General features: G+C 47.8%; 1 protein-coding gene across 2 annotated transcripts in view; it reads right to left on the bottom strand.

Annotated features, from left to right (window-relative positions):
- Positions 1–1461: 1461 nt before the first annotated feature.
- Positions 1462–25377, bottom strand: part of PACS2 (phosphofurin acidic cluster sorting protein 2) — a 188045-nt gene continuing 164129 nt past the window's right edge. For both annotated transcript variants that reach the window (XM_034778929.1, XM_034778930.1), the window contains 4 exons: positions 15043–15178; positions 8531–8757; positions 4198–4311; positions 1462–3425 (listed from right to left, as the gene is read on the bottom strand). In XM_034778929.1, coding sequence (XP_034634820.1) covers positions 3307–3425; positions 4198–4311; positions 8531–8757; positions 15043–15178 — 596 coding nt within the window. In that variant the 3' untranslated portion in view covers positions 1462–3306. The remainder of the gene's footprint in view (positions 3426–4197; positions 4312–8530; positions 8758–15042; positions 15179–25377) is intronic.

A 25377-nucleotide genomic window follows, 5' to 3' on the forward strand; every position in this document is an offset into this window, starting at 1 on the left:
CGTTAAAGGGAAACCTACTCTCTCCTCAGGGCTGCCATAAACAAGTGAATAGTTTACAGTAACCCCCCACCAGCTGCATCAGCATTCGCATGTGGATCTGTGCGCTGACCTGCCCGACTCCTCACAGGAGTGCATTGCTGGGCTGCTGAGGACCCTGCGAGTCTGATGAGAGTTGATTCCTGGACATGGCTGAAATCACACTAGAAAGTTCCTTTCTTATTAAACATGCATCTAAACCAGTAGCCTGAGCAGTGAGGGGAAGGTGCATGTACTGTTTGCTCTGCAGATACTCCTCTTTACTGTGAAGGGGAAGAGAGAGGCACTGTTCTCTTTAGGGCCACAATCACCCTCATTCCTTCAGCAGGGCCATTAGCTGAACACACCCCCAGTGCCCACTGAAGTCCTGCCCAAGTCAATGAAACCCCTCCTGCAGGACACGCCTTCCCAGGGCATGACCCACACACAAGGTGGAACAGGCTCCACAGCCATTTGCAAATCTTCATTCAGTCAGTCACTATCCCAGAATATTTGGACTCTGAAAAATGCTTAACATATTGCTGTCTCTGAGAGGGCGGGAGAAGGAGCCACTCTGGGGGTCTCTGAAAATGGGCCTGAGCAGTGCAAACGCCTGCCCATGAGACTGGAACCCCCAGGAGGCTCCCCTTATGCAGCTGCACCCTGCTCATTCCAAGGTGGGGTGTTGGCTCCTCTGCACAGCAAATAAGCTCTAGCTCCTCAGCCACTGGGTTTGGAACATCTGCATGGAGACTCCTCCCTGGAGCTGTATCGCCAGGAGAGCCCCACAGATCCAGCCCTGGGACCCCCTGGAGGAGTAGAGCAGGGTTACGGATAACTAAAGCTGTTAGGCTTTGCTGTAGTGTGATTCCTTGCAGGGTTGATGGGGGAGGATTTCTGGGCAAAGGCTCCACCCCTGGGAATTTCAGTCCACATGCAGCTGCCAGAAGTGTAGTGTGCAGCATGCCTGGTACAGGAGGGCTTCATTCAACTCCAGGGAGTTGTGCCTGTGGTGAGAAGGATCAGAGCCTTGTTCCTCCAGTTAGAGCACCTCGATGCCCCTTCAGCAGAGCAAAGCTCCGTCCTAAAGCCAGGGCAGGATTCCCAGCAAGGAGAGTTGCTGCAGTAGCTCCTAGGCCACCCACAGACCCAGCTACTAATGAGTGGGAGCCAGGGGGAAAGCTGTAGCTAAGCCTCCTTTGGCTCGAGATCCCTAGGTGCTGACGCAGCCCTGTAGGGCTACTGACATTGTAAATCAGAGCAACCTTCAGGCTGCTTTAGTCAGGACTGGCTCCAGGGTTTTTGCCGCCCCAAGCGGCAGAAAGAAAAAAAAAAAAGCTGCAATCGCAATTGCGATCGGCGGCACTCCAACGGCAGCTCCACCGCGCTGCTTTCTTCTTCGGCAGGAATTCGGCGGCAGGGGCTTCCCTCCGAGAGGGACCCGCCACCGAACAGCCCAACATGCCGCCCCTTCCCCATGGCCGCCCCAAGCACCTGCTTGCTGGGCTAGTGCCTGGAGCCAGCCCTGGCTTTAATATACCCTGGGAATGGGCTGGCACTGTGATATTTTAGGGGAGGGGGAAGGGAGAACATTCATAGCTTACAGTTTCCCACTCATGAGCTGCAGTAGTGCTCAGGGTCAGGGCTATAGTGGCCAGTGCATTTCACACAGGCACTGGTTGGTTTTGCACAGTAAATCCTTAATCCCTGAATGGTGGGTTCTGCTAGCTGCAAGCTTGTATCCTGCTGGAGTAGCTTCTTTCCCATGGAGAGAAGCCCACAGGAAGTACAGGGGCACTGAGTGACTCCTCCACCCTCATTTTCCATGGCAGGCCCCTTGGAGGATGGATCCTAAGCCGGCACGTGGCCCAGCTGGCTAACGGTGCACTGTGCAACACAGGTGCACTGCTGGAGTCAAAGAACTAGAATAGCTGAGAGAACCCTCAGATGACACAATCCGTGCATGAGGCATTCCAACGCAGTCCAGACAAGCCGAAGTTCTCTGCTTCTGCTCTCAGAGCTGGCTTTGCTACATGGCCTCCTGCCTCAGAAACAGCAGCAGCAGCTCACGTGGCTGGAGGGGGCCCCCAAACAAGGGATTCCCATTTGGCATGTGAGGGGGGAACCCTGTACACACTGCCTAGAAGAGAGGGCACATTCAGGATGATGTATGCAGGTAGCGCATTTGCTGCGAGCTGGTATTGTATGTGCTTTCACATGCACATGTGCTTTTGCTGTGTGGGTGTGAACGTAGCTGGTGTAAAATGCAGCTGCTCATGTGTATAGGCCCAAGGGGCACAGGAACTAGCCAGTACATTAATGCCTGACTCATTAGACAGCAGCTCATCTTTCCTGTTATCTTTTTTAGCAACTTAATCTTTTTTAAAAGCATTAAAAAAAATCTGCACCTGTAAAAATCCATTCTCTTGAGAGGCCGGGCAAGGTTTTATTGATGTCCATAATCTGTGTGAAAATCTAAATAGCAACAACCCCACTGAACTGGTGTCCTTCAAATCCAGCTCCGGGCTGCAGGGGGTGTTGTGACTGACTTGGTTGGGTTATTGGGATGGACTTGGAGCAATGGGATTCCTCAAACAGACATTTCATACTTTGTATTTCAGTCTCTGCCCAACCTGAATCAGGCACGAGAGTGAACATGCCTGCCCATTTCAGTAGCTGGCCTTAAAATAGTGACCCTCTGGCATTTCTTCACCTGTGGAGAATCCTGGGGTTTCCCTCAGTTATTAGCTTGGTTTTTGGCAGACAGCGCAATGTACTTCACATTCTTGGTACCTGAACTATCTGGTGATGAACCAGGCTCTACTTTCTTTATGTGACGTCGGGGAGGGGGGCGGCACAGAGTTAAACATTTTAAAACAATTCATTCTCTCAGTACCTCCCACTCTCCCCTCAAAAACCATTCAAGCCCAATCCAGAACACCCAGCCACAAACACACCCAGGAGGTTTCAGGTTAATAAGCAGTGCAGTTATCCAGCTATCTGCTCTTAAGTTCTCCGGCAGGTCACCCCACTTCTGGAGGTTCTCCCGGTAATTTCCATGTTATTGGTACATTTCTGCTTAAGACTGTTTTTTGTTTTGTTCAGTGGATTTCCTTCCCTTGTAGTAAACTTAAGAATTAATAGAAAAAAGTAATTCAGAAGTAATCCAGACGCATCTGTAAGTAATCTGCAGGAGAGAGCAAGCAGACTTGAGTCAGAGTTGGCACTCAAATTCCTGGTTCCTGCGTGTGCAGTCTCCATACAGGCAGAAAGCCGCACTGCTTAAAGTGGTTAGAAGTTAGGTTTGGAGTGTCCGAATATGCAGATGGGAAAGTGCTTGACATGGGAGGACCACTGTGCTGCCAGCTGAAAGAACTTCACATCGTTCCACTCTACGCCATCAATTAGGACTGCAGGGGAAGAATAGAACAAGGAAGCATGTCAAAAAGCACCCAGCAAGACAGTCACCCTCGAGAATCCCTATGCCTGAATTCTATGCCATCACATCATCCTTCCTCAGTCAGTACAGGAAACAGATGCTGCACTGACAGCTAGATAGTAGAAAAATTAGGAAGAAGGCCCAGTCAATTCTTCTGCTGCCCTAAAGATCAAATGAAAATGGCTCAGCAGCTGGGATGGGAAAGATGCCAGTCATCTCCCTGCCCACTCTCAACAGTGGGAAATTATTGTCTACTGGCTGCATGCATTATGGAGAAATCCTCCTCTTCCTCTCAAGCATCAGGTAGAGGCCACAACCAGAGCAAACAAGATGGACCACTGGTTTGTTCCATAATCAACACCTATAACCCAGAAGAGTTTAGAACAGTGTTTCTCAACCTTTTCCCAACAGTGAACCCATGTTACAACATAAAACTTCTGGGACTCCACTCCCACCTAGCTACAAAGGAAAAAGAGGGTTGTTGTGCCCCCGAGACCTGTTTGTAACTCCCAGATTGAGAACCTAAGGTTTAGTGGCTGGCTGGCTCTATGCCATCTGTGGATTTCCCCATGATGGCGGAATCCTCCTGCAGCCAAATCCATGAGGTTCAAGTCTGCTTTGTGTCACAGACTAGCACGTCCTGATCAAGCACTGAGATGGCTGTCTTACAGGCACTAGAGCCATAATTAGCAATAAAATGCTCCCCATTACTATCAGAAATGATGCAATAATTCAGCACTTACCCCGCAGCATATTCTGCTGATGTTTTGCTGTGCAAATCAATCTACTAATTCCTTCAATGCATTGACTCTTAGACTCAATCTCCTTGTCTTTTGTTTTCTTGGGCAAAAACATCACTAGAAGAAAATCAAACCAAGCATGCTTAATCTCTACAAGCCACAAGAAGTTATCCTGAAACAATTAGGGAAAAATACACTGAAGCCTAAATTTCCTCTTTGCCAGGAGTTTGGCTGGCCAGGTACTCCCCCTTCCCATGCGTATTAACATTTCCAGTTCACAGAATTACTTACCAAGCATCACCACCTTACTGGGCCCTATTAATTGGGCATTATTAGAGCCCCAAAGCAATTCATATTGCCTCTGAAAGTCTTCATTGCTATAAGCCTCCCCTTCATCCCCCTGGGGCAATTCCCCTGCTGGGAAAATATCCAGTCTATTAAGATAAAGCTCCACCCTTGTGCACTGCGAGCTTCGGTGGTTGGCTCAAATGATATAAAATCTACTGTGCTCCCATGGAGATTCTTGCTTATTGCAAAAAGTTTCTAGAGCAGAAAGCCCCAGAGGTTATCCTCACTTCCAGTTGAATGTGGCAACTAGTGCATATTCACTACATAAACACCAGGTCAACAGCTGCTCAAAGGGACACCTGAGATAAGGGAGCTCCTGCAAAGAAAGGAACTGGCCGGGGAGGGGAAAGGTTAGGAAGCCCTTCTGAAAAAGGTACCAAGGTCTCAGGATCCATCTGAATTAACAATCTGAAAGGGAGAAGGTGGCTCCAGGAGAATTGCTCCAAACTGGGGATGAACACCCTTGAATCCAGCCTGGGCAAACTCCATATAGGAGCTTATTAGGTGCCATCTTAGCACAGCCTCAGGTCCCCAGACAGAACATACCATGTCACAAGGCACTGAAAACTTGGACAGACCTTGTAGTTCATGTCTGATCTGGAGGATGGCACTTCCTGCACCACTGACACCCCAGTCTGAGTGATGTGGCATCTGCTCAGCCTGAACTCTGGCCCAACACTGCAGAGTTCATTGCAAGAGTAGATCCCCTTGAGAGAAAAAGTTACCAGCTATTGAATAGCCAAAGCCATTTGCTGCAACACAGCCCATTTTCAAACCAAGTACTGATAGCACAATTCAACTAAGCGCTGGAGATTTGATGTGATCTCAGTCCAGTGCAGAGTCCTGCACTTAGGACGGAAGAATCCCATGCACTGCTACAGACTAGGGACCGAATGGCTAGGTAGCAGTTCTGCTGAAAAGGACCTAGGGGTCACAGTGGACGAGAAGCTGGATATGAGTCAACAGTGTGCTCTTGTTGCCAAGAAGGCTAACGGCATTTTAGGCTGTATAAGTAGGGGCATTGCCAGCAGATCGAGGAACGTGATCGTTCCCCTTTATTCGACATTGGTGAGGCCTCATCTGGAATACTGTGTCCAGTTTTGGGCCCCACACTACAAGAAGGACGTGGAAAAATTGGAAAGAGTCCAGCGGAGGGCAACAAAAATGATTAGGGGTCTGGAGCACATGACTTATGAGGAGAGGCTGAGAGAACTGGGATTGTTTAGTCTCCAGAAGAGAAGAATGAGGGGGGATTTGATAGCAGCCTTCAACTACCTGAAGGGGGGTTCCAAAGAGGATGGAGCTCGGCTGTTCTCAGTGGTGGCAGATGACAGAACAAGGAGCAATGGTCTCAAGTTGCAGTGGGGGAGGGTCCAGGTTGGATATCAGGAAAAACTATTTCACTAGGAGGGTGGTGAAACACTGGAATGCGTTACCTAGGGAGGTGGTGGAGTCTCCTTCCTTGGAGGTTTTTAAGGCCCGGCTTGACAAAGGCCTGGCTGGGATGATTTAGCTGGGAATTGGTCCTGCTTTGAGCAGGGGGTTGGACTAGATGACCTCTTGAGGTCCCTTCCAACTCTGATATTCTATGATTCTATGATTCATTGCAATATGGCAGTTGCTATCTCCCCAGCTCTTGGAGAATTTTTTCAGGTCCATGCATGGGGCCAGTGGGGAGCTGTTGTAGAAGATTCCTGAAGGAAAAGGAATTCTAGAAGTGCCTCTCACTGGTAACAAGTTTCCCAAAAAGTGTAATTTCCTGGCTTTCCAGTATTTGCCCTCCCCCCCAAACACCTAAACTTCAAACATTGTTAGGCTCCCCACCAATCCTTCTCCTTTTTGAAATATTCCTGTGTTTACAGCCTTACAAGGAACGGGGGAAGACGGAGCTCCTAGGTTGGAAAGGTGGTTCTGGTCATACTTAGAGAACGGAGTTTAAACTTTAGGTGGGGCACATGTGAACTGGAGGCTTCCCAAGGATGATGGCAACTCTTTGAAACTTGCAGGTCTGATTAATCTGGGTTAGAGCTCATCTCTGCAGCCTGTACTCTGTCAGGGAGCTGAGATGATCCTAGTGATAAACACTGAGCCCTTCCTCCCCTCTTACACCGGTAGCTGAAGTAGATCCGTATGTATGGGAGCATACTGCCGTGGCTGACTGCATTCTTGAGGCTAACAGCCTTTTAATAGGCACCGATAGCCTTTTGTCAGTATCCCTTGCACATTGATCTTTGCTGTATGGTTTAGCTTGGAAGGATGGAGATGTGTGATCAATCCTCAGCTGAGTCAGTAGTTTCACTGGGCCATGTTCTTGTTCCCATTATTTCCAACATCCACATCCTCCCTGGTGCAATCGGAGTCCCTGATGCCTCTAGACCCCAATCTTGGCAGGGGACCATTGCAGCAGGCTCACATCAGGATTCCTGAAATAGGATCTCCTTGTCTAGTTTTTGCTGCAGGGCGAACATGTTTGAGTGTGACGGGTCCTAGTGATCCATCCTGAATCTAAGTCCCTCACACCTATGGAAGATCTCCAAGCAGCTGACTATCAACCTAACAGTCTGGGAAGACTGTGTACTGCCCAGTCTTTTGCTGTCTGTATGAATGACCAGGTCTCCTCCCACCTTTCTGAATCATGTCTCTACTCATACCTAAATAACTCTCCCAAGTGAGCTGGCAGGATCTTTAGGGAAACAAATGCATGCCCCCTGGCCTGGAGCTGTCCCACAAGGATCTCCATATTTTGTGAAGACTGGAAGCAAAGGAGAGCTTTGCTCCCTCACAAATGCAACACAGGAATCTCTGGCAGGTGCTTTGGTCAGGTCTCTTGTTGCCCTGAATTTCCTGGGCAGCATTCCTGCTGCTATGGTGTGCTACGTCACCATGTGGAACACTGTGCGCTTTGTATGCTATGAGAGTATTTCTGGCCCAGTACTGCCCACAGACCCTCCGATTGCTTGTGGATGATTAAGATGGAATACTGTCCCTGAGAACTCTTCGGAGAAAGGATCTGCTGTCCCTGTACGTCAGAGACAGAGTGAATCTTGAGGTTACGTTGGTCAGTTCCAAGGGGTGTTGTATAAGGACAGTTTTCAGTACCCACTCATCTCGTAAGGTGTGTTCTCTCCTGGTGTGGAAGATGGTGGGCCTGCCACCAATTGCTTGTCTCTGTTCCTCCTTGGGCAATGTTGGTGTTGCCTGGAAGAGGGTCTAAAGATGGCAGGTACAGATGTATTAATGACATGACCATTAATACATCTGTACCTGCAATAATGAACAGAGCAATTCAATCTCGTGCTTCAGGCCTTCAACTGATGCCCAGCAATAATCACAATTGTATAGCTGGCTAGGTGCATGAGGGATATCTTCATCTTAAATGTCAAGTATTAGCCATCTTTAGACCACAGACAGATCCATTATGGCAAAATTTGTGCACCCATGCCTAGAAAAAGTTTTCTGCAAGTCTAAAGCTAATGGAGCAACAGTGCATGGAGTTCTTTAAGAAATGGCACTGCAGCAGAAAGGGCAAGATATTGTTTTAATGAATGCTTGGGTTTGAGAAAGAAAAACCAAAATAACCCCACCCCAAAAACCCAGCTAAAGTCCACCCGTGAGATTGCGTGGCTCATGATTTGTTGTGTGTTCAATTATTCAGTGGCCTTGGCTTACCTCATGGTACAGCAACCAGCTTTTATTTCACAGGGGCAAAGGCAGATCAGGAGACCTACCCAACATGGTGTGATTTGCTGGCACCAAACACAGCAACACGGGGAGTCACTCCCCATAACACAAAAATAAGGTCGCCTCTAGGGCCACAAGCCAGCAGGCCTAACGATGGCATTTCAGGGCTGGGGAGCAAGTTCTACTGTTAAGACATCATACAGTGAACCTGGGCAGACCTGGAAAGCCAGAACAAATACAACCGTCCACCTTTCATGTGTCAGCAATACCCGATAGAGCAGCAAGCTGAATCCCCTCCCACTCTTACCCTTTTTGTTCTTTTCCTTTGTCACAACTGTCATTGACATCGTTGGAGTGCTGGTGGTCTCCCCACTCGTGGGTAACCTGCTGACCTGGAGAGACCGGAAAGTGCATTTGAGTGTGTTTTTGGCAGTGGAAGGGTCCTTCTTCTCCGGGTCTCTCTTCTTCTCCATGGGCTGAGCTGCAATCCAGTAATCCACCTGCAGTCCCATCAGCTCAGCACCAAGGCTCTGGCTAAAAGATGGGAGGAAAGAATCATTTTCACATGCTGATTGACCGGATTTCCATCAAAAAGAATCAAGGGCCCAACATTTTCACAAGTGACTAGGGATGCTGGCTACCCAACCTGAGATTCCTTAAGATGGCCAGATTTTCAGGGGGCGCGTGCTCAGCTTCTTCGGCAAGTCAGACCCCTTGGACGTCTCTCAGAATGGGCACCTGAGAATGGTAAGCACCCAGAAACAACTAGCCACTTATCAAAGGGTAGATCAAGGAGGTTAGGATCTTCTCATGAAGGACAATTGTGAAAGAAGCTCCGTTACGTGGCTCATGAGCCAGGAATCACTGTTACTAATTACATTTAATCAGGCAACTTCTCATGAATTCTTTTTTTCCTTTGTTTTAATTGCAATCCTGAGAATAACTATCAAATTGTTCTTCAGATAGAACAGCCAGTTACCTTTTTGGGTGACTGCACTGTAAATCAGTCTGGCTAGAGTCACACCTGCTGTGTAGCTCACGAAGTCCAACCCATGGAAAAAGAATTGCCTGTCTTGGTAGTTCACTACCCCAACACAATCCTGAGCTTAACAATCGCTTTCCCTTATGGGCTACCAAAGTCAGACCTTGCCTGCCATCAGGACATGGTGCAAAACTCACTCCAGCTTGGTATTTTAGGCATACAGGGGGACTTAGTTAGGAAAGATAAGTCTGTTAATTGGTTGAGAAATAGCCAGTGGGTGGAGCAAATGAATAAAACATGGTCTAATGTGGTGGCCATATCAGGTGATCACAGGAAAGGCTATGCAGAATGCAGTGACCCTGTGGAGAAAACTGTCTCAACTTTTTCACCAGTGGATGGTTGTTCTGTGGCTTGGCTCTCCAGAGCGGACACATGTGCGGCCCCTTTCTGCTGACATCAGGCAGGCAGCGAAGAACATATCAGGAGCAAGAGATTTGGCACCAATTGTGTCTCCTTTCAGACACTTTGCGCCTTTAGGCTTCCCAGCCAATGGCTGCCAAAACCTGTCAGATAAATCTGCTTAGCCTATGCTACACGAGTCACTTCACCCATTTCCTCAGCCCCAGGGGCTATCTGGGAGGAGGTTCTCGCGGGGAGCAAAGCACATATACCCAGTTGGCAGTGGAAGAAAGTTTGTGGCTTGGCTCCCTAGTGCTGAAAATGGCCCAGGGAGGGAGCAGGAAACTTGTAGGCTGAGGTGGCAGGAGCAGTGGGGCTGGTTGGGGAGAGGAAGGAAGGAGTACTCCCCACTGAGGTGACACCTTGGAAAATGGCCTTTAGGCTGGGGCACACTCTGCAAACTCATCAGACCCCAATGCAGACAGATCCAGCCGATAGTGCTTGGTGAAAATGTGGGCCTAGATGGCTGCTCTGCAGACCTAGCTACAGAGCGTCTCCCCACTCTGCCCATGGACCTCCTGGAATAGGCTCTAAGGTGGGTTGAGCAGGCTGGCTAAGGCAGAGGCCAGCCAGAAGCAGGAACAGATTCAGTGTGAAAAGACGGCCAAAGAGGACCATCATGGAGCAACAGTATTTTCTCAGCCTCTGCACCAAGTAGATGGCAGCCCTTGCTGAGGTATCTGAGGGACAGAAAGGTTAGTCGGGCTGTCTGCAGACACAAGACATGGATGCCAAGTCTGTTCCCAGGATGACCATTGTCACTGGGCGGACTCTCACCACCAACCCAGGAGGCTGGCATCAGCTGTCAGATGATGCTGAGATAGCTCCTTTCGGAGTACAGTACTTCCAACTTCCACCTTGGTGGTGGGAGGGAAGGAGATTCATCATGAAGTCCTTTCTGGTTCCCTCAGGAGAGGAAAGGGCCCAAGAGATATTGGGCTCAGGGATCCAGCCAAGATACCAGGCTCCCTATCAGATGCATGTAGCAGCAGATTAAAGATACGACTTCTCTTTAAACTCCCTGGTGGTCGCTTCTAGTTCAGGATCCTCTATGGAGAGTCAGACTAGCCCTATAGAAGTGCCTGACTTCTCTCACTGTATAGGCCCTCAGCTGGCTTATCCAAAGAAAGCGACTGCACAGCAAGTCAGGGTGAGAGTGTACAGTGCATCAGCCTGCCATGCAGTAACCTCCCATGTGGACATGGCTACAACGTACTGAGTGTCCCAGGGTGCAGGTAGGTTCACACCCTGGCGCAGCAACTCGTTGGGCAGACAAGCACTACTAACTTCCCCTCTCCAAGGAGTATGCTAAAACTAGAAGTCTCAGTCTAATTCGGCATGAGACTCATGGGGACCATAGTACCTTGCCAGGATCCGGCTCCCTAGGCTCAGCCCCCAGCAGTGTTTAGGGCAAGGTGCAGTTATAGCTGGAGTAGCACATTGCAGGTGCAGCATTAACAGAGTGGACCGGGGTGGTCTTGTCTTAGGGGCCCCACTTTCACATGAGTAACCTGCATTCTCCTCCTTCATGGACCCTGAGGCTGGGGCATACCAGAGGTGAGAGAAACACTCCTTGCGTAGCAGACACAAGGCTTCCAAAGAGGAAGGGGAACGAGGGGCAGGGCCTCAGGCACTAGTCACACAGGGAGAATTGTCTTTGGTGGTGAGACAGAGAAGGACTGAGGAAGAGGGGGCCTCTTTGGAAGCTGCTTGGGAGGAGAGAAGGGAGAGGAGCCTCTGGGAATACAGGCGATGGCCCCAGCACGAGGAGGCAGGGGTCCTGAGAGAGCTCTCTGCCATCTCTCATGGGATCAGGCCTAGAGCAGATTCTAGAGAGACAGTGCTAAAGTGAGGTGACTCAGAATTCAGGTCTGGAATGGAGGGAGCCCTGCAGAGGACCTCCTCCACTTCCTTCCCCACAGAGGGGTATGAGAGCTCTCTTCATCTGTGCTGACAGCCACAGGAGCTGTGGCTGAGACAAGAGATGGCGCCTCAGCACGAGGCTCTTGCCATCTTCTCCTGGGAGAGGAAGAAGGGGCTGGGGAACACAGAGACAAAGGCCAAAGCTTTCAAGTTTGGAAGCATCAAGGAAGCCAAGTGGAGATTTAGATAGTGAATGACACTGGCCTAACTTTCAGAAATGCTGAGCCCTGAAAAATTCCACTGGAGTCAATGGGAGCCGAGGGGACCAGCTCCTCTGCATAATGGGCCTGAATACAGCTCAAGATGCCTAGCAAGGCCTCCCCCTTATGAAAATATTGGTGCCATCTCCTCCGGTCCTGACTGGTCCTTCGCCAACTGCCTGCCACCAGAGGAAACGCCCACTGTCTCCACTGGCGAGCGAAGAAACAGAAAGCAACACAAACATGACCTTCTAAAGAGACACCTCCATAGTTAATGTGCACCTGGCAAAAATGAAACGGGAGAGACAAGCTTCTGAAGCAGGGAGAATATTGCACTCAAGCCAATATCATTCTACCTGGGGAGGCACAGATAGGTTATTACACTGAAATGATCCCAGTGCTGGGGAAGACAGCTCTTGAATCTGAAGTCATATTCAAACCACACGCCTACACCCCATCCCTACTACCTTCCCATAACTCACACTGAACCCCAAACCTGAGCAAGATATCAACAGATGCTTCTCCTCTTCCTCCTCCCTGCTTTTCTGCCTGTTCATCTCCTGGCAGCCTCCTCCTTCACTTGCCATGCTACAGCTCAGAGCTTACAAGTCAAACAGCCTGGATGAGGAGGTGGACTTGTCCTACTGCATGCTTCCCCTCCCAAGCAATGTCAGTGAAGGGAGGTAAATAATAAATCCCATGGACTTTCAATGAGATTTGCGCTCCTGTGTCATTTTGGCACTTTTGAAGATGATGTTTAGTTGGTAACTTTTAATGCACTTAACACCATTGTGCATAAGCAGCAGAACACACACACACAAAATAAGCTTTCAGAGCTAAATTCTGCCCATAGTCACTGAGACTCCCCATAATCAGTAGCAGAAGCACCACATCTGCCCTTAGCATTTTCATTAGCTGTCAAATCATTTTTGTGGTTCAATTTGTTAATCGTTTTAAAAATATGGACATGCAGTATTCCAGAACTGGTCTCACCATTGCCGTATACAGAGGTAAAATGACCTCACTGCTGCTACTCACTATGCCTCTTTATACATCCAAGGATTGGATTAGCCATTTTTGCTACAGCGTCACATGAGGTCATGTGAAGTTGCTCATCCACCATGACCCCCTAGATCTTTTTCAGGGTCACTGCTTTCCAGGATGCCGTCCTCCCTACAGTTATGGCCTCTATTTCTTGTACCTAGATGTAGAACTTTGCATTTGGCTGTTTTAAAATAACTTTTTGTTTGAGGGGCCAGTTTACGGAGCAATCCCAATTGCTCTGTATCACTGCCCCGTTCTCTGCTATTCCGCCAATCTTTGTGCTATCTGCAAGGTTTATCAGCTGTGATTTTATATTTACTTCCAGGTCACTGATTAAAATACACCTCTACCTCGATATAATGCTGTCCTCGGGAGCCAAAAAATCTTACCACGTTATAGGTGAAACCGTGTTATATCGAACTTGCTTTGATCCACTGGAGTGTGCAGGGCCCCCCGTAGCACTGCTTTACCATGTTATATACGAATTCGTGTTATATCGGGGTAGAGGTGTACTGAATAGTGTTGGGCCTGCTACCGATCCCAGGGGAACACCACTAGAAACAGCCTCATTTGATGAAGATTCCCATTTACATCTGTCAGCCAGTTCCCAATCCCTTTAACATGTGCTCTATTGATATTATATAGTGCTATTTCGTTAATTGGAATGTCATGTAGTACTAACTCAAATGTCTTACCAAAGCCCAAGTATATTAAATCTTTGCAGTTATTTGTATCAACCAGCCCTATACTCTCAAAGAACGAAATCAGGTTTGTCTGACAAGATCTTTTTTCCATAAAACCACATTGACTAGGACTAATTACATTCCTGTCCTCTAATTCTTTATCAATTGATTCGCACATCAACTTTTCTATTATTTTGCCTGGGACTAATGTCAGGCTAATCAACCTATAGTTATCTGGGTCATCTCGTTTGCCCATTTTGAATATTGACACAACATTAGCACTCTTCCAGACTTGTGGAATTTCCCTGGCATCCCAAAATCCTATGGTTCTGAGTTATTGATAACTCAAATTTGTGTTGTTCTTCTCTCAACTTTTTCCATATCTTTAGTACTGAAGTAGGCAGAACTGACTGATGCCACAGCTGCATCACAGCTGTACTGAGTGGGTCTATTACATCCCAGCTCAGGATGTGTATCCAGCCCAAAATTACATTGGCATTTTGCTGCCCTATTGCACTACAAAGCTCATTTAATTTAGTCTCCATTAACGTGCCCCAGGTCCTTCTGCATTTACTGCCGCCCAATTTCCTCTCTCCCACAGAGTATTCTGGATTATTTGGCTCCTAGTTTTGTTAGCTGCCATTTTTCAAACCAAGTTTAATCTCCTCATGTTTCTAATCTCCCTTTGTCCCTCTTATTTATTGGACTGGTCTTCACAGCTCCTCCCAGATTTAGTGTCATCTGCAAATTTCATTAACATGCTCCTTACTCCTTCCTTCTAGACCATTGTTATTTCTTCGTATTGTGCAGCACCTCAAGAACCCAATCAGAAAGAGGCTCGACTGTGCAAGGTGCTGTACGAATACAGGGAGCGTCTCCATCCAGGACATTAATAAGGTCAGACCCTAACATGGATCCCAGGGGTGTCCTGTTATCCTTTGTGATGGCCCTTGCTCCGGTAGTTACAATCACATGGATTATTCTTGAATTAAGATTGAAGTTATCAAATGCTTTACTAAAATCCAAAGGCAGTAGACCAGGAGGCTTGGAGAAATACCTGCTTTCTACACGTTCTCCAAGACATGAAGTATTAGGTTTCCAGGCCAACTGGAGACCTCCAAGACAAGACTCCCATTTGAGGACACTAACAGAACCTGAGGTAAAGCTGCAGACGAGTATCCTCAGAGAGTGCTGCAGATGAATGTATGCAGGCAAGCACTCTGCCAAACGGCTTGATCCCCTCCCAGCCAAATGCAGCAAACAAAATCCAGCCTTACCCTCATGAAGCCCCAATGACCCTCCCATCAGTTTCTGATCCCTCCCAGTATCCACGAGTTAATTCCTCTGAAGTGAAACAGGGTTAATCTCCACAAGGCCTAGGCTAAAAGAATTTAAAGGGATGACAGAGGACTGGGGAGATGGAGTTGCATGTGGGGGAAGGAGGGCTGCAGTGTTCCTTACAAAGAGATTTCATTTCTACTGTATTTTGGGTAATACACGGAGAGAAAAGAGGCGGAAGGTGCTTTACCTGGAGGAAGAGAAGCTGCCCGTGACAGACGGCGAGGAAGGTGGGGTGGGGGAAGCTTCCTTCACAGCAGGAGACACAGAAGGCGGGGTAGAGGAAAGGACACTGGAACTAGAGGGAGCTGCGTCATCGGAATCACCTTAAAGAGAATGAGTCAAACTGTTTGTCTGTGTTTGTCATCTGGGTTCTCCTGCTGGCGAACACCGCGCAGTGCAGTCTCTCTCTTGGCAGAGGCCAGTCTTGTGCTTAGGCTATGGTCTCTTCCTCCCTCTCTTTCACGGCACCCCCAGGGCCACTCATCTAACTTGTTTCCCCATCTGTCAAATGAAGTTACTGTTCCATTTACTGATCTCACTGGTGGTTTGGGAAGCAGAGTCATTTAGGGCCAGATTGTTCCCCCAACTCATTACAGGAAACACACTGTATGCAGATCTCAACTCCACTGGAGAAGGGAGATGGCCAGCCACCTCCACAGCCCTCCTAGAGCTCTCTGCAGGAGCTGGGATTCTTGTGTAGTAAGGGGGTCAGGCCAGGACAAGAGGGGAAGGTTGGAGGAACACGCATCATTCCCTCAACCCTGGCAGGGAATCCACACAAAGGTAACATACTTGTTGGAGCCCCTCTCAGTTGGGAACTTCTCTTAAAAGGGGGCAGGAGGCAGTGAAAATGCACAGGAGGGTTATATGGATGGTCCTTTACCACTAGGACAAGGTGGTGTCCACACGGTTTGGGAGCCAACGCCTTGCTTTAATCTACAGCGTGTGCATGAGTGGGCGGCAAATCACCCTCTCCTAATGGAGGAATTAGGAGGAAACTCCACTAGGGAAGCCCTGTGGAGTCCCCACCCCATCTTCACATTTGTAAAGAGCTTTGAGACTCTTCGACAGAAGGCTCCACCATGTACAGCAAGAGCAATGTGGTGTTACAACATGTAGCCTGTTCCCAAAGCTCTCTAAGGAATTAGCACAACAGCTGAGGGAGAGAGAAATTAAGAGGCATGGAGATGAGATGCTTCCATAGGAGGCCTCAGATGTGAGGCGTCTGGAGGTAGAGATGTGGGAATGCTGTTCCAGATGGGAAGAGATGCAGAGGAGAAGGCTCTTATACCCAGAGAACAATGGATACCAGCACACCTTGGAAGGCTATGTAGTAGACAAAAACATCAGGGACTGTGGAGTATAAGAAGTTGTCTTGCCCTGTATCTGAAGGACAGATTTAGGGCACTTGAGTTTTATTCCCACTTCTGCCTCTGACTTGGTGTGTGATCCTGGGTAAGTCACCTAATTGCTGGGCCTTTGCACCCCATCTTTCAGGCTGCTCTAATACTTACCTACATCCAAAGGCACTGGCAGACTTAAATATGCAAAGTGGTGGCAGAGCCATGGCAACAGGCATTATATATAAAAAAGCAAATCATGATCAGGGATCTAGGCAACACCCAATTGAGTTGGTGGAGCTTGTGAGGCCTTACATTCCATTTAATGTATGCAGCGTTGTCATAGCCATGCTGGTCCCCGGGTATTAGAGAGACAAGGTGGGGGAGGAAATGTCTTTTATTGGATTCAGAGTGGTATCCGTGTTAATCTGTATCAGCAAAAAGAACAAGGAGTACTTTGCTAGTCTCTAAGGTGCCACAAGTACTCCTTGTTCTTTTATTGGACCAATTTCTGTGGGTGAAAGAGAAGCTTTGGAGCCACACAGAGCTCTTCTTCAGGTCTGGGAAACATATTTCCAGCCTCACAACTAAATGCAAGGTGAAACGGATTGTTTAGAATAGATAGCACATATTCCAAGGGACCATTCAAGGTGGAGTGGCCTGTTAACACCTCTGCAGTCATAGGACAAAAAAAGGGTGGGGGGGGGGATGTTAGTGTCCAGTGTCTCTGTTCAGTCCATGATTTTTAGGTTCTGTCTATACTAGCACTTTTGTCTGTCAGAGGTTTGAAGCCCACGCTGCCCCCAACTGACATAAGTTGCACCAACAAAAGCGCTGGTGTGGACAGCGCTTCATTGGCAGGAAACACTGTCCAGGTGAGAAAGCTACCGCTCCATGAACCTTACAATGGTGCAGCTGTAGCGGCACAGCTGTGCCATTGTAAGGTGCGCAGTGTAGCCAGCCATAGTGTCTGTGTAGCAGAGTTATGAATTTAAGCTCCCAGGCTCGTCTTTTGAAAGTATTGTGCAGGTTTCCTTTGAGGATGAGGACTGAGAGGTCAGACAGAGTGATCACTCTGTGAGACGTGTTCACCCACCGGTGATGATATTTTTGTCTTTTATCACTTTCCTGTGCAAGTTCATTTGACAGCGCAGTAATTGTCTGGTTTCACCCACAGTTACTGGGGCATTCAGTGCAGTGGATGAGGAACACCACCAACCCCACCTCTTTTTGTCCTATGACAAGGTCATTCCACCTTGAATGGTCCCTTACAATATATGCTAACTGCCTACGCTAAACAATCTGTTACACCTTGTATTTAGCTGTGACACCTTTCCCAGACCTGAGGGTGTGGCTCAAAAGCTTGCTGTCTCTCACCACCAGAAGTTGGTGCAATACAAGATATTATCACATTCCATTTAATGGCATTTCTCCGGATGCAACGCAATAACTTTTAAATGCCACATCTGATCAATTCCAAAATTTCAAGGCATGTTCTAAGCATCAGTGGGCAGAAGCCTAGTGATTTTGGTGAAAATCAGAAAGCCAAAAGGGGAGAAATGGCACATGGTGCCCGTGGTATCTGGTTAGCAAAGCTAGCAGCTTAAGCACAAAACCCTTTATTTCCAACCAGCCCATCCTCCCAAGAGTTTAAAAATAGTTACCTTCTGAAAGAGAAAAGGAGAAAGAATAAGAATGGGGGGAGGTGCAGACAGAGCCTCAGGCATGGGGGAAAGGGAGACACAGAACCCCTGGTGGTGGTGGTGGTGGGAGAGTGGGGGATCCTGGTGTGTGCATAGGGGTCAACCCCTGGCATGTGTGCATGTGGGAAACGGAAGACAGAGATGCCCTGGCATGAGGGAAGGCATGGGAGGGCTGCAGGGAGTCTCTGAAACAGAGGGGGATGGGAAGGTGGCACCCAGGGAGTTTGTGGAGGGTGGGAATGGAGGGATACAGGAGCCCTGGGGTGTGCTATAAGCTTGGCCTACAGAACCAACAAAGCATGCAGAGCTCTAATTAAGGTTGCAAGACAGTTCCCATGTTAACATGCGCCGAATTTGCCAGACATACACGTTTCAGGATAAAATCTCTCAGGCTTGGGCCCTGCCTACATAGAAGTTGCATCAGTTTAGCATAAAGCACTTTAGAAAACAGATTTAGTTAAGCCGGTGCAAACTCCTGGCTGGACATGTTATTAGGCCATGTCTACACTAGCGAGCTTACACTGGCACAGCTGTATCAATGCTGCTGCGCCACTGTAAGATTGCTGCTCATGTAGCCGCTCTATGCTGGCAGAAGAGAGCTCTCCCATTGACATCATAAAACCATCTCAAGGAGCGGGCAGTAGCAGCTCTCCTGCCGACATAGTGTTGTGCATACTACCATGTGCCAGCAAAACTTATGTTACTCAGGGGTGTGTATTTTCATACCCCGAGTGACACAACATTTGCTGGCATACGTGGTAGTGTAGATATGGCTTCGTTTAAAACTGGTTCTCTCTGTATATTTGTCAGTATGAGCCAGGTTTAACAATCAGTATAACATATCTACAATGCTGCTGGTTTAAAACCATACCATTAATAAAACCCACCCTCCCCACAGGTTTAAAGTTTGAATATAATTCTTCAAGCAGTTTGAGTCATGGGTGAGGGGTAAAACAGTCCTTCCCAGCGTGACAAACCTTAACCTGCCTTTTTTGAACAGGGTTATTTATATTACAACTGAATATGGTAGGAAAGCTGGCATCAACTTTCACTGCTTTGCATGGTTTGGGCAAAAAATGTTAAGGGAACGAAAAATCGCTCCACGTGCTCTATGGTCAATTACTAAGGCTGTGTCTGTGCTAGGGATGTGCATAAGCACAAGCCCCAATTCAAGGGCTGGCTGCAGACAGCAGAAATCCCTACAGTAAAGATGGCCTAAGATATTCAGCAGAGCCTACTGAAATCCCGGTATAGTCGCTTTGCCAAGCCTAACACTCAAGGGTGAAGGCTCCAGGACACTTCGCAAATGAGAAGCTAATTGTTTCACTGGCAAACCCCCCCAAAACTCACCCAAAAAGCTTTAATGTCAGAGACAAGAAAATTCCGGCTGTAGAAATCACGGCAGATCCTGGCTGCAATGTTGCCTGGTCATTTTGTTAAGAACATTTTAGAGCTGAGTGTGTTTTCCTGCTATGAAGAAACATGCAATGCAAACTGATGTGCTTCTGGAACCACCACTGAAAAGCTGTCTCCAGCTGACCCCTTTCTCAAGTACCTGCCTGGGGCTGGAACTTTGAAGCCCAAGTAAGGGCTGGTCTCTACACAAACATGCACCAAACTCATTTCTATTTCATACCTGCTATTTCAGAAGAAGTCTGTGGGCAAGTCTACACTACAAAATTAAGTTGACCTAAATTACGTTGACATAGAGCCACTGCAGCATTGAATCGGTTTTACATGTCCACACTATACTCCTTGTGTCAGCAGTGTGCACCCTAACCAGGAGCACTTGCGCCGATTTAACTGCCAGTGTGAGGCACTGTGGAATGGTTGCTGAAAGGCAGCAACAGGCGACGTAAGTAACGCAGTCTCTGTGCTGACACTGTGTCAACTTCAGTACGGGTACGTCTTTTGATTTATCAAAAGCAATTGATTTATCCGGGATCGATATATCGTGTCTCGTTAAGACGCGATATATCGATCCCTGAACGCGCTCACCGTCGACTCTGGAACTCCACCAGAGCGAGCGGCGTAGCGCAGTCGACGGGGGAGCCTTGGCCGTCGATCCCGCGCCGTGTGGACCCCAGGTAATTCGATCCAAGATACTTTGACTTGAAGTTGCGTATCTTGGAATGATCCTCCCTCCCCCCCTCAGTGTAGACCAGCCCTATGTCGACTTAAGTGCAGAAGTGGAATTATTCAGTTGGTAAAGTGGGAGAGTTATATTGGTGGAAGCTATGTTTTAGTGTAGATGCTTACAGAGTTAGGTCGATGTAGGCAGCCTTACATTGACCTAACTCTGTCGTGTAGACCAGGCCTGTATGGCTGCTCATTTAGGATTAAGAACGTTCTGTTTTAATGGACATTGTTAATTCCAAGTAAACTCACTACATTAGTGTATATTTGTGTGTAGCCCAGCCCCACAACAACGTTAAGGTGAACTCTAAAAGCAGCATCTGTGCTCCCCACTAATACATTTGCCTGGAGCTAATTGGGAACTCTTAACTGATGCAATTTGAAAAATGCATTGCCTCCCAGGGGACTGCTCCATACTGCCACCCCTCTCCCTCCTTCAGAGGCCCAGGACATGGCTGATGCAGCCAAATCAGTGCAGCTTCTCTAGACATTAACATGTCAGTGCTAGAGTCGAGTATCTCATGGCCTTTCAGGGCTACAGACTGGAGTTTGTTTGTGCCCCTCCAACAAGGCCCGACTCACGTCCAGCTCTACAGAGGGCCCAAAGAGTCTAGTAACACTAGAACAGGGGTTCTCAAACTGGGGATCGGGACCACTCAGGGGGTCGCGAGGTTATTACATGGGGGGTTTCGAGCTGTCAACCTCCACCCTAAACCCCGCTTTGCCTCCAGAATTTATAATGGCGTTAAATATATTAAAAAGTGTTTTTAATTTATAAGGGGGGGTCACCCTCAGAGGCTTGCTATGTGAAAGGGGTCACCAGTAAAAAAGTTTGAGAGCCACTGCACTAGAACTATCATTTTTCATTTGTTCTGACAGATCAGCTTTAGTCTCTCCTGCCCTATGAGCCCTGCGCAGTTAGACTCGGGGGCCAAGATATTTTCCTCCTGAGAAAGTATGACCCAGGCACCCATTGGTGCCAACTGGCAGAGGGTCCGGGGGTGCACAGGGATCCCCAGGGTTAGGTATCTGCATAATAGTTCACTGAAGGGTGGCATGTGAGATCTCTACTGAGAGCCAGCAGCCCACTAGTTGCCATAATCATTGTGAAATGTGTGTATGGATAAGGGTAAAGGACCTATGTATCTATACTGAAAATTATGCTCTTAAGGTCTTGGAGTTGAGGCAGGTTACCAGGAGGTGCCAGACCTTGGAGATAATTCCTTTCATGCAGGCAATAACAGGCCTCTCCCCGCATCTGGCCATTTGTGTACTGTGTATTTATGCCACACATTGTAGGCCTATTTGAACCAGGTGCCAAGTCAGAGATTGCAAAACCTAGAGGAAGGAACAAACAGCAGGAGGATGTCCTATTGACAAACACAGACATTGGACTGGTCTGGTATATCTTGAAGCGCAAAAGGGACACACTAAATAGTTCACAGAGGAGGCAAACTGACAAACATGCTTGTCTCGGGAAAGGGGGATCACAGCCATGCCTGGCTATAAAGCGCTGCAAGGATTTGGGGTGAGCAATACTCTGCAAGACACAAGAGTCTCTTGTTCATTAACTCTAGGCTCTAGAAGGTACGTTATGATTTTATTGTATATGTAACCCTTCTACTTGCATCTCCATCCTTTGTTAAATAAACGTATACTTGCTTTCACTATAACCCTGTTTAAGTGCTGTGTGTGAAGCGTGTGTGAAGCGTGTGTGAAGCGTGTGTGAAGCGTGTGTGTGTGTGAATGGAGGTGGAACTGATAAACAGGGGTGCGCTGTTCCTTTGAGGCAGAGAATCTGTGAATGCTGCAAGTGTCCAATGGAGCAGGGGTTGGACACTCCAGGTAGATGCTCAGAGGACGCAGGAGTGTGCCAATTGCTAACCTGAAGAGTGACAGTGGGGCCTCCGAGGCCCAGAAGGCAGGGCTGGTGCTGCCCAGGGTCAGTGGAGTTGGGGAGCTGATCACTGGCAGGCACAGACACTGCTTCTCACACTAAAGCCACATGGTAGCGAGGTGCCTTACAGCCCTGGGTACCCAAGGAAGCATCACAAAGTCCTGTGGGAATGGCCAGGGGAAGTCTGAGGATCCTCTTGTAGGCCTCCTCCCAGAGTGTCGCAATGGGGATGGTTTGTCCTCTGCAGAAGAAACCAAGCCTGGCAGAGCTAAGGGGATATACAAGAGGACAAAGCCATCCACCTTAAGATTGTGGGCCTCTGTGGAACTCCAGCACCCAGCGCCATGGGCACAGGGAGCTGGAGAGAATAAATATAGGCTGGTGTTGTATTATTTTTGACTAATATTCACATCTTCTCCCCACCTGTTCCCCTCACTCCACCTGCCCTAGCCCTCCTGAACTCACTCCCTTGGGCCTTGCAGAGAAGCCTCCAGAGGGATGGGGTGGGATGGGATAGTGCCAGGTACATGGCAGAGTCCTGTGGTGTAGGAAGGAGAACCACATATGTAGGGTTCCCTCCATGCACAGGTCTAGGGCCAGTCCAGACCATGGTAACATGGCATGTGGCTTTACTGTTGGAGGGATACAAGAAACAGTCCCAGTAATTTAGCAGGATTGCAACTGCTTTGGAGGACAGGGTCATAAATTCAAAATGATCTGGACAAATTGGAGAAATGGTCTGAGTTAAACAGGATGAAGTTTAACAAAGACAAATCCAAAGTGCTCCACTTAGGAAGGAAAAATCAGTTTCACGTATACAGGATGGAAAGAGACTGTCTAGGAAGGAGTACGGCAGAAAGGGATCTAGGGGTTATAGTAGACCACAAGCTAAATATGAGTCAACAGTGTGATGCTGTTGCAAAAAAGCAAACATGATTCTGGGATGCATTAACATGTGTGTTGTGAGCAAGACACGAGAAGTCATTCTTCTGCTCTACTTTGCGCTGTTTAGGCCTCAACTGGAGTATTGCATCCAATTCTGCGTACCGCATTTCAAGAAAGATGTGGAGAAATTGGAGAGGATCCAGAGAAGAGCAACAAGAACGATTAAAGGTCTTGAGAACATGACCTATGAAGGAAGGCTGAAAGAATTGGGTTTGTTTAGTTTGAAAAAGAGAAGACTGAGAGGAGACAGGATAGTTTTCAGGTATCTAAAAGGGTGTCATAAGGAGGAGGGAGAAAACTTTTTCACCTTAGCCTCTAAGGATAGAACAAGAAGCAATGGGCTTAAACTGCAGCAAGGGAGGTTTAGGTTGGACATTAGGAAAAAGTTCCTAACTGTCAGGGTGGTTAAACACTGGAATAAACTGCCTAGGGAGGTTGTGGAATCTCCATCTCTGGAGATATTTAAGAGTAGGTTAGATAAATGTCTACCAGGGATGGTCTAGACAGTATTTGGTCCTGCCATGAGGGCAGAGGACTGGACTCTATGACCTCTCGAAGTCCCTTCCAGTCCTAGAATCTATGAATAAGCGGACTAAAACTTTCCTAAGGTAACAGTGTGTGTCAGGGCAGCGATGTACAGATGATATTGGTAGTTGTTGTAATGTGACCATCCCAAACTCATACATGAAGAACCCAACATGCCACCATATACCTAGGAAGCTGACGGCACCACCTATATTAAGGTTAGCCAACATTTACCATTATCAGTCTGTTTTCAGTTGCTTGTAACTTTGCCAAACTAATTGCTAGGGCTGAAACTTTCCATGCCAGGGGTCCGTTTTTTTTTTTTTTTTTTTTTTTGGGTGGGGGGAGAGAGGAAATTTTCAGACAAAATGGCTCAACAGTTTCAGAGAATAAGGTTAGGAACAAATGTATGTTTCCCCACGATAGGAAGTTCTGGCAACTTTCTCTGAAGAGCTCTAGTATCCCCATGCTTTGGAAAAGGGACTTAAAAATTAGTAGGGGTTGGCTTTTTATCAGGGAGGTGTCATTTGCTTTTCCCATGAAAATCTGCCCAAATTTGACCAAGTTAGAACCCTTTGAAAATTTCAGTTTGCTCAAAGAAATCTTTGATTTTTCGCAGCTAAATTCCCTGAACATTCCATCTGCACTGAGCATGCTCCAGCTCAAAGGTGAGCAGGACTATCCCTGGAGCTGCAGCTCTGAACTGTGCCAGGTCTGGGCACCTGAACTGAGAGCAGATGACCACTTGCTGAGCCCAGGCAGCATGGAGGAGGAAGCTGCCTGATTTGAGTGCAGAGGGGACCTGGAGTAGATTGGGACAAGGAGCCTGGGGAGGAGGAGATTGCCAAGGTGACAAAGGAGACTGGGAGCCAGAGAGGGAAACTAGATGGGGGTTGGGCATTGGGAGCAAGACCAAGATAACAAGACGACCATGGGGAGACTGGGACTAAGAACCAGTGGGCAGGAGAAAGGAGGAGAAGCAGGAGGAGGAGACAGATCTGACGAGGAGCCAGTGTACTGGGAGAGAAGTGGTACAGCGGGGCAGACTTGAACAAGAAGCTGGAGTGGAGGGGACGGAGATTGGACAAGTACCCCCAAGGAGGGAGACTGGTACTGAGTAGTGCTCACATACTATTTTTTCCACAAAACCCCGACTTCATTCAGTGCACAGGATGGGCCTTCTCTGGGGATGAATCAGGGCTGTGTAGTGAAGGAGGCTGTTGTCTGTAGCGCCTCTGCTCCATTTGTTACAGAATTTGGAAGGAGTGTACTGAATGAGGAAGGGGGTTGTAGGAAGAGAAAGGACAGTCTCATGATTAAGGCAGTCAAATACTGCCCTAGAGAACTGGATTCTATCCCTGCCACAGAATACTATATAATGCTGCACAAGTCACTTAAACCAGTCTTTCCATAGGTGATCACTAATTGGGTGTTCCTCATTTTCTGGGGCCCAACTTGAAACCATGAGGTCTGATTTGCAGAAGTGCTGAGCACTCACAGCTGCAGATGAAGTCAATGGGAGATGTGTATACAACATATAAAGTGCTATATAATGCCAAGTACTCTGAAAAATCCTGCACATTTCAAATTGGGCAGCTAAAATTAGTGGATACTTCAGATGTTAATCTCTGTGCCTCGATTCTCCATCTGTAAATGGGGACAATACCCCCTCACCTCACAGGGGTGTCATGAAGATTAATTTATGTTCGTGAAACACTCAGATACTACTGGTGATGAGCACCATAGAAAAGCCAACTTGAAAATGAGTAATTCTGTCTTCAGTGCAGGGTTTGAATAGTGTGCAATACATAAAGTCTGAGGCCTCATGTTGAACACCCAGGAGTAAAACATTGAATAGCTGTCCATCCTGTGCACTGAATAAGGCAGATCCTGTGGAAAAAAATAGTATGTGATCATGTAATTGAAGACTATCAATGCAGACCCACAAGGGGCTGAATTAAGGTTGCATGGACATC

This window comes from Trachemys scripta, chromosome 8 (assembly GCF_013100865.1).
Source record: "Trachemys scripta elegans isolate TJP31775 chromosome 8, CAS_Tse_1.0, whole genome shotgun sequence".
NCBI lineage: Eukaryota > Metazoa > Chordata > Testudines > Emydidae > Trachemys > Trachemys scripta.